At 36.4% G+C, this 14,462-nt stretch overlaps 1 protein-coding gene and 1 long non-coding RNA gene across 2 annotated transcripts in view; one reads left to right on the forward strand and one right to left on the reverse strand.

Moving 5' to 3' along the window:
* Window positions 1–1,650: 1,650 nt before the first annotated feature.
* The window catches only part of ST6GALNAC3 (ST6 N-acetylgalactosaminide alpha-2,6-sialyltransferase 3), an 849,023-nt gene continuing 836,211 nt past the window's right edge, over window positions 1,651–14,462 (reverse strand). The window contains exon 5 of the mRNA XM_053693340.1: window positions 1,651–5,551. Coding sequence (XP_053549315.1) covers window positions 5,365–5,551 — 187 coding nt within the window. The 3' untranslated portion in view covers window positions 1,651–5,364. The remainder of the gene's footprint in view (window positions 5,552–14,462) is intronic.
* The window catches only part of LOC128640890 (uncharacterized), a 324,854-nt gene continuing 321,130 nt past the window's right edge, over window positions 10,739–14,462 (forward strand). The window contains exon 1 of the long non-coding RNA XR_008399409.1: window positions 10,739–10,772. This is a non-coding gene — a long non-coding RNA (uncharacterized LOC128640890). The remainder of the gene's footprint in view (window positions 10,773–14,462) is intronic.

The following is a 14,462-nucleotide window of genomic DNA, read 5'->3' on the forward strand; positions in this document are numbered from 1 at the left end:
TGCTACATGTAATTTAATTTAAAAAAATCCTATTATCTTCACATTTGAGTGTATGTCATGTTTTGCCTGCTGGTATTAATAGCAGGCATGGCATATAAATAATGGCACAGTGATTACATGTCTTGAAGAGATATGAAAGTGAATATTTGTGACTATGACACATTTCTCATAATTAAAATCATATAAAGTAGCTTAGTTTTTCATTTTTGTAAACGGATACATATTTTATTTATGTAAATTAAAGGGATACTAAACCCATTTTTTCTTTCTTTCATGATTCAGATAGAGCATGCAATTTTAAGCAACTTTTTAATTTACTCCTATTATCAATTTTTCTTTGTTCGCTTGGTATCCGGCTCCTAAGCCTAGATTCCTGCTTTTTCAAATAAAGATAGCAAGAGAAGGAAGAATAATTGATACTAGGAGTAAGATAGAAAGTTGCTTAAAATTGCATGCTCTATCTGAATTATGAAAGAAAAATTTGGGTTTAGTGTCCCTTTAAACTTTAATATAGAGTTTGTAAATGGATGACGGAGGCATGGCCCCTTCAGCAAAAAAATGGGCTTTACACAAGGAGATAATGAGGCTCTATGGAGAGATGAGCTTCGCTTCAGTCTTAAGGGACACATCTGTAGACCTCCCAAGACATTGCAATGTATGGCCTTCACTAAGTGATACGGTGCGCGAGGGCAGAGTCTACCTCATGCAGGATCTGAGTCTAGGAGGTTCAAAAACAGTAGAAACCAAACTGAAGTTAATGTGCACATATGGAAATTACTTCAGGCTGCACCAACCTGTGATTGGATAACAATTGTATAGTTGAACCAATCTTATACCAGAATTGCATTTTAAACCTGTGTGTATACAGCACCAAATTACTGAAACAAACTTTGGCTCAGATTACAAGGGGCACACTAATGCTAGTGCAGGATGCCATAGACAGTATTGATAGGCCGAGCTAAAATTAGCGCACAACTTGATATTACAAGTTTGTAGTAAATCAGATTTAGCAGAGAAGGTTTGGCAAGGCCAATATTGCTCTAGTGTACATCAATGGATATCACGATTGCACTAAATAACGCTGATATTACAAGTTAAAAGTTAGGGGTTGTGCTTGTGAGAAAGCCCAAATAGCAGTAGAAAAATTAGCACAACCTGAGACCTGAAGTAAGATGTAAGGGTTAAAACATTTTTTGTATTTATGCGTAATTATGTGTTTATATGTGTATTTATATTCATAGATACATATAAACACATATATACACACACATACATATATATATATATATATATATATATATATATACACACACACTTTTGAGACTTACCCAGTAAAATACCTTGAAATATAATTAAGCAATTTTAATATGTTTTTATGTGTTTTAATAGAAATATTGAAATTCCTATGTTCTTTCCTTAGAAGGATTTTTTTTTGAAGTATGTATATATATATATATATATATATATATATATATATATATATATATATACATAATTTATATATATTCATATAGATACATAGGTATATATATATATATATATATATATATATATATATATATATATATATATATTACAAAAATATGTATATATATAAAAATATATTTTAAAAGAACATAGGGATTTCAAGTATTCCTAATGCATCTTCAGTTTTATCGCAGTTGGTCTAGCACAGTTTCGGGTTAGTGCACGAGCAATAAATCGAAAGAGCTTTCTTTTGCACACCCCATAGGGGAGAGGGAGTTCCTGAAGTTAGTGTGCCTGAGCCATTCTCTTGTGCGCTAAATTTTTACTTTCAATTTGTAATATCAGCGCTAACCTGGGAACTGCTTCTTAATCTATTACGCCAACTGTTAAGTGGCATATCTCAATCTCAATCCCACAGACTTTTCTGACTAAGAAGATTGACAGACCCTGCTCGCGTGCGATTGGCTGCTCACAAGCAGGGAATGGCATTCAGAAGAAGCACGCCCCTGTCTGGCCGGTCTTTGTTAAATCTGGGCCTGTGTCTGAAGCTATTTACTTATCTGCACATTAGCCCCAGTTTATTCTTTACATTTTTTTCTATATTTGGCCTAGCTTCCTTTGTTGTAAATTGTGCAAACCGTGGTTACATAAAACAATTTCACAGAATTTAATGGCAATACTTTTTACCACTTGTTAATACAGTTTACAACAGCAATGGATGGAATTATAGGCACTGCACTGTAACAGTGGCCTATAATTAATTCAGCTAGTACAATCCCTAGGCCAAGGAAGTAGATGAGAAGCAAAAGAAGGGAGAAGTATGTTGGTAAGTATATGGTTCAAGAACAAGTCTAGGCATAGTAGTGAAATCTAGGTAGTCTCAGGGTGGAGTTTAGATGGCCTCAGGTTTTCCAAAGAGAAATGGGACTTAAACAGAGACTGACAACACAAATAAGATCATCAGATAATTTGATCTTTCCTAAGTTTATTCAATATTACACACTGAATTGTACTGACAACTGCATTTATTTTCTAGGGTCTGTGAAACATAATCCCCTGGCTGCTGAAGAAGGTTGGATGACATTGGGCTACATGCAATGAATCTCACATGTTTTAGAAACTTGAAATGCATCATTACTTGGAGATTTAAAAAAAAAAATGAAGCTGGAACTCAAAGTGAAAGCAAGTAGTGAGTAGAGATGTGTGAATGCCTCTGATTTGATATTTGGAGGGTAGAATGAACATTCCTATTGTCATTCTTTTTTCCATTCCATTCCATGAAGCAAATGATAAAATTCAATTAGCAAATGCTAAGTCTGCAATATCCCATGTCACATTCAGATATTACATTTCAATATTAATTCCCATAGACTTACATTGAACTCTGTGGGAATGTTAGATTCTATAATCAAATACTTTATTCAATACCAATACCAATATTTGCAAAAATAAATGTGAGTCCTCAGCAAACATTTGGAATTTGTTTAGAATCATAGAATACAGCCAACATTTTTTATTTTTAGTGAGTGTGCTGAAACTTTATTCCTTGTTACGAGCTAGGTACTATCAAAAACAATGGGTCTTGTATTGTTCATATTTTAAGAACTGTTTGTGGTTGGTCATTAGTTGTATTGTGAAGACACCTGTCTGGACTTCAAAAATTAATTAAATATATATATTGTTTTCTAATGTATTTTTTTTTACCACTAAATTCCTTATAAGCTACACAAGCCAACCTCACAAGTGTCATTGCCAATGCATTAGACCAGTGAGAAGTCTTTAAACACAACCTAGGATCACCTTAATCAGATCTGGGACTAATATTGTAGCTATTTAACTTTGTAATCCTACATAAAATATGTGAATCTAATTTCGCTTATTTAAATCAGACTTCCTAACCATTCCCATTTTATAGAACTGTCATGAATTGGGACACTATATACGTAACCCCTCCCACCATTCCCCAGGATCATATACAAAGATTTGGCTTGCTAATGGCCACTTAGCCATGTCCTGGTTGGCCAACTCTACCCAACTCTCTATCCCCCACTCAAACCCACCGTGACTCCACTTTAGTTTGTAATGACCCTCCCCTGATCTCCCTGACTAGGCAATAGCCTTCCCATCCTGTATAGACTCTAGGAAATTTCGGGACAACTACATTCTAAATTTGTAGGTAACATAAAATAGTGATAGTAAAATTAATAAAACTCACATGTTGTAAATATATCTAGTGAGCATTTGCATATTTCTGTCTTTCAGAAATGTGGTGAATACCTCTAAACAAGCTATAGCGTGCATGGTTAATAAATATGACCTACAGATTTGTAAATTAATAAACATTCTGAGGGCCTGATGATCAAAAGTTCACCACCAAAAATGTGAAAATTGAACATTTTAAGCTTGCAGGGACAATCTTGGTGCAATTATCAAAGAAAATGGGCCATTCCTGCGAGTGGAGAGCTGTCTCCCAAAGAAATAATGAGAGCACTTTGCTAAGCAAAAGTTCGCAATTGAGGACGAAGTACACAGGGAGAACCTTTAAACTTTAATATTGGGCCTAATTTAAAATAAAAAAAATAAAAAAACGCTCTTTTCAGTGCACTGTACCTTAAAATTGCTGTTTTCCTTTCAGAGTAATTAGTGTTTTGAGTATTTTAATAAAAGCTTAACACCTTTTCAGTTGCAAGAAAAAACAGTGAGATCTGTAGGGTTGAAATGTTTAGATAATTATGCTTGGATTTGAGAGACAATTTCATCCAGGCCCATGGAACACCCATTTTCAGCCCATTCTACGATTAAAAAAAAAAAAATACACTTTGTATTTTGTACTTATCAGTATGAATTTCTATTTGTTTGTTTTTTGATAAATTACGATTTTGGTGAACAATTTTTGATGCCCCTTAACAATACAATTTGTTCCTACGTATTTTTGTGTGAATGGTTTAAATAATTGTTTTGTATGATTTTTCAATTCCGATTTTCATTGTGCACTTTTGTTTTGTATGCATGTCTTTCGCATATGAAAATCCAGTATACGCCCCATTGCAGGGTAAAAAGTGTATTTAAAGAATTTCACCAGGTGAATAGAAGTACTGGTGAGCTTTCTTAGAGAATCTCATCAGCCCAGAGACCTTTAGATCATTGAGCACTTTGTGAGAACTATTCACAGTGTAAAACATCACACAGCAATTTTACTGAACTGATGTGACAGGAATCAGCTATCACTATTAATTAAGCATTCCTGTTATGGATGGGTGACCTTCTGATTATCATTTATACATCTTAAAAAAAACGTAAATATTGCTGTCTCAAAAATGTTTTAATACCCAGAATTCTTTTAAAGTACTTCATTCAATGCTTTTAAAAGGACATTGTTGTGAGAAAATGACATCCTCTAATTTAATTGTGGCCTTTTCCCATTACTTGCTACGGAAGTCCGTGTGCTTAACCCATCCCAAAGGCCTTAAACACATAACTAAAGAGCCGCGGAGTACTGAGAATCTTGTACAGGAAACAGCTGTTGATTGGCAGCTGCTGTCGCACAACCCTGCCAACCACTAGCCGTGTTCAGTTTGGGTGCTGTTTTTGTTTAACACATAGAATACCACAGTGAGAAGTGCAATAAATGATATGCTCTAACCAATTAGAGTTTGGATTACAATGTCCCTTTAAAAGTTTTAGTCCCTTTCCTTTAATTCTTCACCATTAAAGTTTAGAGCTTAAAGCTAGTAAGAAGAGAGCAACATCAAATGTGTTCCGAAAACAAGATATTAAAGCTCCTTATGGTTTTTCAGCATTATTAATCTTCCTTTTCAAGCATCTTGTATTCCCAAATTGCCATTTCCTGTGCCATTTTAGTCTACAGCATGAAATCAGTGATGCAGGAAAGCACAATCAATACTGTGTCCATTCGGGATTTGTGAAGGTTATATTGTGTTGTTTCGCCCACTTAGCAAATACTCTCTTCTCAGTGATAAACCTATGACCTCCATATGGTGCATTTTCATGCAGAAAATACTCATCGCACTCATATCTTCCTGGCTCATAATAATGGTAAGGGACTCTTCTGAAGCCATCTGTCCTAATGGAAAGAAAGAAAAAAAAGAGTTAAAATGCTCTCAAATATAAATATACAATAAATGAGTATGTAAGTCAAAATTAAAGTTTCATGATTTAGCTAGAGCATTGTTTCTTAAATGCGGTAGCCCCAACAGGCCAGATTTTCATTATAGCTGAACCAGTACACAGGTGAAATAATCAGCTGATGGGTGAGAGCAGGTTAGTAACCATGGTTATTACTGATCAGCTGATTACTTCACCTGTGCACTGGTTCAGCTATAATGAAAACCTGACCTGTTGGGGTTACTTGAGGACCACAGTTCAGAAACACTGGGCTAGAGCATACAACAAAAACAAAAACTTTACAATTCTCTACTATCAACATTTCTAGGTATCATTTATCAAAACATAGCTCCTTTTCATAACATACTGGGGTAGGCTGATGAGCACACAAATTTCTTGAGCAAAAAATAAAGCACAATATGGCATTATAGGTGGGAAGTTAAATGTTTTGACTAAAACATCTGAACAAGGCCAAAACTTTTTTAGCGCACCCTATATTTGTATTGCAAGTGTTGATTTAAAGGGACAGGAAACCCCATAATTTTCTTTCATGATTTGTATAGAACATACAATTTTAAACAACTTTGCAATTGACTGCAATGATTAAATTTGCTTCATTCTCTCGTTATCCTTTTCTGAAGGAACAGCAATGCACTACTGGCAGCTAGATGAACACATCTAGTTAGCTAATCACAAGAGATAAATGTGTGCAGGCACCAATCAGCAGATAGTTCCCACTAGTGTAGGATATGTGCGTATTCTTATTCAGCAAGGGATACCAAGAGAACAAAGCAGATTTGAATTTAAAAGTGTCTTAAAATGACATGCTCTATCTGAATCATGCAAGCTTAATTTTGACTTTTTTATCCCTTTAAGAACTTGAGCACAATCCAAAATTCTGCTGTAAAATATAATGCTTTTTAAGACTTGAAGAAAACATTATCACTAATAGTATAGCACATAACTACACGAAAAGCGTCTTTACTTGAGCACCATCGGATTGTTATTGAGCAATATCTGACATGAATTTTACAGCGCATACACATAGAAATCTAATATGTGAAGGATTTAGCGCACCTGCACTATCTGACATGCAGAGGTTAGCTTACCCTAGATTATCCCTCGAACAATAAAAAATAACTTTGGACGTGTAATACCAAAGCATAATGAGACACATACAAAAGAGCTGAAGTTAAAGGGACATTCTGGTCAACATGTAAGTGCACATAGATGGATTACATCTTTGAATAGAAAGATTTTTGCAATATACATGCATTGGCAAAAATGAAAGTTATCACTGTTTTAGCATTTACATTTTTCTCTGCACATGCATGTGAAGCATATCAAGATATTCTCAGTGCACCAGCATTGTAAATACTGCGGCTGCTCAGAGCACCAGTGGGGCTTGTATCATGTCAGCAATTAACAAATTAAGTCATTACCAGATGGTACAAGCACCTTAGGCTCTCTGATCAAATGATGTGCTTAAAATGCTGGTGCACGGTGCATGCTTAAATACACGTTTGAAACAGCTATAGTTTTTATTAGAAGTATTTTTGCTAATACATGTATATAACAAAAACACTTCTAATCAAAACTGAAATGCATTTATGTGGATTACACATTTGGCTGGAAGATCCCTTTAAAGGGACAGTCTACACCAGAATTTTTATTGTTTTAAAAGATAGATAATCCCTTTATTAGCCATTTCTCAGTTCTGCATAACCAACACAGTTATAATAATATACTTTTAACCTCTGTGATTATCTTGTATCTAAGCCTCTGCAAACTGCCCCTTTTTTCAGTTCTTTTGACAGACTTGCAGTCTAGCCAATCAGTGCCTGCTCCCAGATAACTTCTCGTGCACGAGCATAGTGTTATCTATATGAAATACGTGAACTAACACCCTCTAGTGGTGAAAAACTTTTAAAATGCAATCTGAAAGAGGTGGGCTTCAAGGTCTAAGAAATTAGCATATGAACCTCCTAGGTTAAGCTTTCAACTAAGAATACCAAGAGAACAAAGCAAAATTGGTGATAAAAGTAAATTGGAAAATTGTTTAAAATGACATGCCCTATCTGAATCATGAAAGTTTTTTTTGGCCTAGACTGTCCCTTTAAGACCAATAATGGTAAATATTGTTGAAAACAGGTAAGATCTAAACTTACTAAAGTTTATTATGATTTAATAACTTTAAAGGATGGTGACAAATGGGTAATACTATCTAACCCATACTATAGCAGGTCAGGACCCCCAATCTGGGAACTTACCATGAAGCACCTGTTGCTCCACCCACAATAAGGCCTGGGACATCTTTTAAACCCGTCTACCCTAAGGAGGGTGACCCCTAAGCCACTACCAGTCAGACATCACCTGTGTGTATATTGGATCAAAATTTCAAGTCCTATACTACTAGCCAGGACAAAATGTTACTGGCCACTTCTAATCACACCCACTACTTCATCGCTTCTTTGCATATGTTTAACCATTGTAAAACATTCCCATTTGTGAAAGCTAATTGTTCGATGTGTACAATTTTGCTATTGCAACCAGGATTTTTCTCTTTCAACAGGTGAGCATAGCCATTTATTTAAAATATTACATCTGATTGGCTGGGGGCGTGCCGCAGATTATGCTTGCCCAATCCTTTCCTAAGGACGTCCCTGCATCCCCCGATAGTGTGCTGAGCCAAAACATTTCTAGTATAAAGTTTAAATTTGTGCATTATCCACTCTGTGATGATTTTATATATTTGATGTGTGTACACTTCGCAACCAAGGATTTGCTCTTTCAACATGTGGACGTGGCCATTTATTTAAAATGTTTTGTCTGATTGGCTGGAGGGGCGTGTCCACTGATTTTGCTTGCTCTATTGGGGCCAAGTTTCATCCTATTGCAATAGGTTACCGTCTAACATTACCATTTTGCCACCTGAAATGTTTCTCCCTGTTATTTTGTTGAAAACTATTTGCACTTTTAGATTTATATTACAGAGCTACCTTTTTACTAATTCATATTTTCTCTCTGCTTCCAAACTCGTGGAAAACACGAGCATGCAAGCAAATTGTATTATAATTCAATACTGCACATATTACACACGAATATGCTTCCTCGTAAACACATTCCAAAACAAATGCTTTTGTTGTCTATTCTGAAGACTGCACGTAACACTTATTATTGCATCTAAAGAACAATTGAACATTACTAAAACATAAATAGCTCATGCTGCTTATATAAATCAAACACCGGATGTGAGAAAAACAGAGATGCAATTAACAATACAAAGAATTGAATGTGAATGCTTTAGCAGAGGAATTTTAAGCTAAATTCTTACACATTAAGTTTAGAAAATGTTTGATAATCATACCTTAAAGGGAAAATAGCTTTATGATAGGGCAAAGTGCCCTATGGCATAGGGAGTTGCAATGCTTCAGTGTGCTTTAAACAGATTCCATGTGTTTTGAAATATTTTTACAGTTATTTCCCAATTTGTTTAGAAGTTCTTTGCTAAACTAAACGGTCTTCTTTACTGTATATGATTCCCTGTAGTGTATGATTCACTCTAAACTGCAAAAAGCAATGTCCATATACCATTTTCATTTGTGCTTCCACCTTTACAAGCATCTTGCCTGGTATTTTAGTGCTGGACTGACTGTAATAAGCGGCATCAGACTGATATACTACAGGAAAGTTCTACTCTGTGAAAAGCATTACTGGGCTAAAAAGAAGCTGCACCCAGGTGGTAAATCGACATAGAACAAAATAACAAGTTATTGAGATGGTTGTTCGTTCATGAGAGAGCACTTCTCTATGTATATTATTTCTCCCTAAGGGGAAAAGGGGCAACCAGACGTGGACTCCTTGCTCAGTGTGTTAAGAGGAATATGGCTGACGAGGCCCAATGAAGGCCAAAACGATCATCTGGGGTTGCTGTGTTCCTTGTTCAGAGAGGAATTGCCTGGTATTTCAGCATTGAACTGTAATAGACAGGATCAGACTGATATACTACAGGAAATTTCTACTCTGGGCTAAAGAGAAGCTGCACCCAGGTGGTAAATCGCCATAGCACAAGCTAACAAGTTATTGAGCAGATTGTTCGTTCCTGATAGTGTGCTTCTATGTCTCGTCTCTTTGCCTATTCAGTCATCCCCTTTAATCATCTCTGAACACAAGAATGTATTATGATAATGCTATTTTTATAGTGCGCTCCTTCGGCACATCAGTAGATGCATGGTGAAATACAGTATCAGCATTTTACTTTATATTTGTGCCTCACTCTTCTTTACAATACATACTTCAGGGGTATATTGTTGGGTGGGAAAGATAAGTGAAAAGCAGATTTTTCTGTACATACAGCAGCTTAATAGACCACTGCCTTGCCTTATTATTCTGGTACTATATGGTCAGACCATCTCAAGTAGTCCAATAATTGTAAAGTTGGCTGCGTGACCGTTTGTAATTTTCCTAAAAATTTTAGTTTGAGTGATTGATTACCTCTAAATATTGGTATTGCAAAACCACAGTTTTTTAATTTTATTTTTATTTTACATAGTTTAACCATGGAAGCCATATTTTTACGAAAACCTAAATATCTCAACTCAGGATGGTCCTAGCTCCTTAAAACAAAAACTGATCTCTAGAGCACATTGCAAGGTACATGTACATATATAACCATTTTGCACATTCCTGTTCCTTATAATTAGAATCTAAGTCTTAATGTCATAACAAAGATTGCTGAAAGTGCTGTTTTTAGGATCAATTTATAATGGGAAAGGTGTGAATCTTAGTCCTAATTTTTAGAGGGTCTGCTCAAAACGCATGAATAAAGAAGGCTTTTACCCAGATATCTACAAGCCCTAGCAGGGGCGTATCATGGCCTAGGCTAACAAGGCACGGGCCTAGGGCGGCAGATTTGGGGGGGCGGCAGACCCAGCTGATTATATGCATGCTGCTCACTAGGAGAGCGCACATGCTAATATTAGATGCATTGTTTTTTTTTTATTATTTGAAATTGTTTTTGTTTTGTTTAAATGGTGGCAGTCCGGGTGAGAGAGCTGGAGACAGGAGTAGTTATTTAGCACGGGCAGCAGGAGTTAGTGTCAGGAGGCGGGAGCTTTTTCACTTGCATCTCAGTCGATACTTGTGACAGAGAGGATTGCAGAGGGACCGAGTTCACAGCGGTAAGTAGGCTTTTGCTTTTAAAACAAACATGATCATTCAGTACACCATCCGTTATTAGGTAGTTTTGAATTTAATGCCCTGCTTTTCCAGCACACAGCAACTTAGTGACTGACAGCACAGCAGTGTAGTTCCTGTTTCATGGGGCTATCACCGCAATGCCACATTGGTCTCACTGTGTCTGACTCTTGCTGGTGCTCTGAGCTTCCTGCTCCGTAAATACTGCATTTTACACTGCTGTGTAGCAAGTTGGCTTTTACACCCTGTCAGCTAACAGGCAAACGCACAGAGGTAACAAGGGAGGTCAGTGCAGTAAAATAAAGATTCTGTGAACGTTAGCTGCCTGCCTTTCCTGCTCTCGGTCTAATCAGATAAGATCCCCTCCTCCTCCTGCTAATTACCTTCACGGAGCTTTACAGAGTTGCAGACCATAACGTCTTCTGCTGTACTTAGGTGAGACTTCTCAGCCTTATTTTAACCCTTTGCTGCCAGTGGCAGATATTTGTAAAAAAAAAACACAGCACAATTACTCAGCTTTCAGAACAAGACTTGTTGCAAGAGCCACTTGATGTGATGTTTTCTGAATGTCATTTGCTATTTTACTTAGATAAACTTTGCAGCCCTGAATGATCTTGCTTGATCTTCACAGACACAGAATAAGTGTATTTACAATTACAAAAATATGAAATAAGAACAAAAATAAAGGTAAAATTCCCATAAAAATGTTTCTATTCCTGGGATGTGTGTGTGGGAAAATGTCAGTGCCTTAGAGAGAGAGAGGGAGAGAGAGAGAGAGAGAGTGTATATGAGAGATAGGGTAGAAGAGTGTGTGTGTGTCTGTGAGAGAATGTAAGAGTTTGTGAGTGAAAGTTTGTGTCAGACTGAGCCTGTGTGTTTCTTTTCTCATCTTCCTCCCTTATTTCTGTCCTCTCCCTCCATTTTCTCCTCTCCCACTATTTTTTTTCTCTTTCTCCCTTTTTTTCTCTCCCTTCAAACCTGCTGAGGTGCATGCAGGCTTAATTCAACCCACATGAGTGTATGCAAGTTTTTTGCTAGCGGCGGTTAATATTTACTTTGCAAATGCCATGAAAAAAAAAATGTCATGAAACACCCAGACCAAAAAATATTAAGGCTGAAAAAGGCCAAAAAGCTAGGATGGTGGGGGGTAGGGGGGCAGCAGAATTTTGAGTGCCTAGGGCAGCACAAAACCTAAATACGCCACTGAGCCCTAGCTTTGTAACCAGTGGAATCTCAAACTCAAAACTGTTACATCCGAATGCTACCATATATTACTTATATCTGTGAAAATTTAGGTTCCTATCTGGTCCCCCACCAGAGATATTCAGCCCAAAAGTGAGGGAAAATATTTAAAAAATGACACTTTTTAGCCCCCATAAAAAAGAGAAGCCTCAAACCTGTAATATTATGCATGCACACTATACTTACCTAGGTACCCATTAAAAAATTATGACTGAGACTCGAACCTTCCCATTATAAATTGACTTTAAGGGGCCGATTTAACAAGGTCCGTATCGGCCTTTAATGCCTCTGTTTCCGTGTGAGCCTTCAGGCTCACCGGAAACAGGAGTTAAGAAGCAGCGGTCTTAAGACAGCTGCCTTTTAACTCATATGCCTCCTCTGAGGCCGTGGTCTGCAATCTGTCCGATCGTGTACGATCAGGTTGATTGAGACCCCCTGCTAGCGGCCAATTGGCTGCGAATCTGCAAGGGGCGGCATTGCACAAGCAGTTCACCAGAACTGCTTGTGCAATGATAAATGCCAACAGCGTACACTGTGTGCATTTATCGATGTGCGGCAGACATACATAAATTGGCCCCTATAAGTGGAACTTTCAACAATCAGTTTTTGTTTCAAGAACAAAGGACAATCCTGAGCTAAGAAATTTAGGCTTTTGTACAAAATCTGTATAACCAAAATTTGGTGTGCAACATGATAGAGAAATGGCTGCCGTGGTTAAACCAGGTATAATAAAAATAAAAAAAAACAGGTGGGTTTTCAATAACAATACATAAAGTAATCATTTTTTTAAAAAATTGGGAAAATTAAAAATGGTCAAGCAATGTTGGACCACTTAAGATGGATTAACCATACAGAAAAAACAATAATGAAATTAAGCATTAGGGTTAATAATAGGTTTTGGGGAAGGTTAAAGAGATAACGTGTATGACTGTATATGGGAGTAGTAATGGTATGTGTGTATGTATGTCTTAAAGTGAAAGTAAATCCTAGCGTTTTACAAACGCTAGGATTTACTATTGAAACAAATAAAGGGCACTTTCATTCATGAAGTATAAGATACTTCATGTAGAAAGCTCCTTTATTTGATTCAATCGATCAATGTTTTTAGCTGCTACAGCAGCCCACGGCTAAAAAAAAATTTGGCTAAGAGGTGAGATTAAATTAAGCATTAGGGTTAATAATAGGTTTTGGGGAAGGTTAAAGAGATAACGTGTATGACTGTATATGGGAGTAGTAATGGTATGTGTGTATGTATGTCTTAAAGTGAAAGTAAATCCTAGCGTTTTACAAACGCTAGGATTTACTATTGAAACAAATAAAGGGCACTTTCATTCATGAAGTATAAGATACTTCATGTAGAAAGCTCCTTTATTTGATTCAATCGATCAACGTTTTTAGCTGCTACAGCAGCCCACGGCTAAAAAAAAATTTGGCTAAGAGGTGACGTTTTCACCTCTTAGCCAATAGCCGTGCGGCAAATCCGGCTTGGCGCCCTTGGGAGCCGGCTTTACCGCACTGCTATTGGCTAAGAGGTGAAAATGTCACCTCTTTGCCAATTATTTTTTTAGCCGTGCTCTGCTGTAGGAGCTAAGAGCGGCGATCGATTGAATCAAATAAAGGAGCTTTCTTTTTGAAGTATCTTATACTTCATGAGTGAAAGTGTCCTTTATTTGTTTCAATAGTAAATCCTAGTATTTGTAAAATTTACTTTGAATGTACTATTACTATTGAATGTATATAGCAAATAACTAAACTCCACTCTGAGAATTTTTGCACTAGAGCATTATCTGACATGGAAATTATTAGCTTAATCCCTCATAAATATCTGTAGTCTGATAGAAGTACTGCATCCATGATATTCAACATGAATACTAGGCATGGGCATAATGTTCTATTTTGCTATTCGGCAGCGGCATTCGGCTATTTGCACAGATCATTGTGTGTTGCACTTTCACACAAATAAATCCAACATCGGAAATAGTTGGATGCTGGATTTATTTGAGCGAATTAACAAATTATGCTCATGCCTAATGAATACTGTATCATGCACTATACTACCGTGCACACAATAAATATTAGCCATGGACTAGTAATCTGTTAGCAGTATGGTTTACAGTATGTTACTGCTTGCATTTTTGTGATTGGCTTGTATTCCTGGTCAATGCTTATATGTCCTTCGTATATAATTTTTTCTTTAATTATTTATGGATTATAACATTAATAAAAAAAACAGATGCAAATGTATGAACATGTAACTATGCTATAACATATTATTGTGATCATTATTGTACACCCATTGGCATGTGTTGACAACTTTAGCTCAATCATTTTCATGGTTTTATCAAAACAGCTTAATACTGTTATCTATGCCTAAATCAGTAACTTTATACATAAGTAACTGAAAGTATTGGTGCCCTTGCATTTTAAAGCAA

The sequence above is a fragment of the Bombina bombina genome, chromosome 10 (assembly GCF_027579735.1).
Source record: "Bombina bombina isolate aBomBom1 chromosome 10, aBomBom1.pri, whole genome shotgun sequence".
Taxonomy (NCBI): Eukaryota; Metazoa; Chordata; class Amphibia; order Anura; family Bombinatoridae; genus Bombina; species Bombina bombina.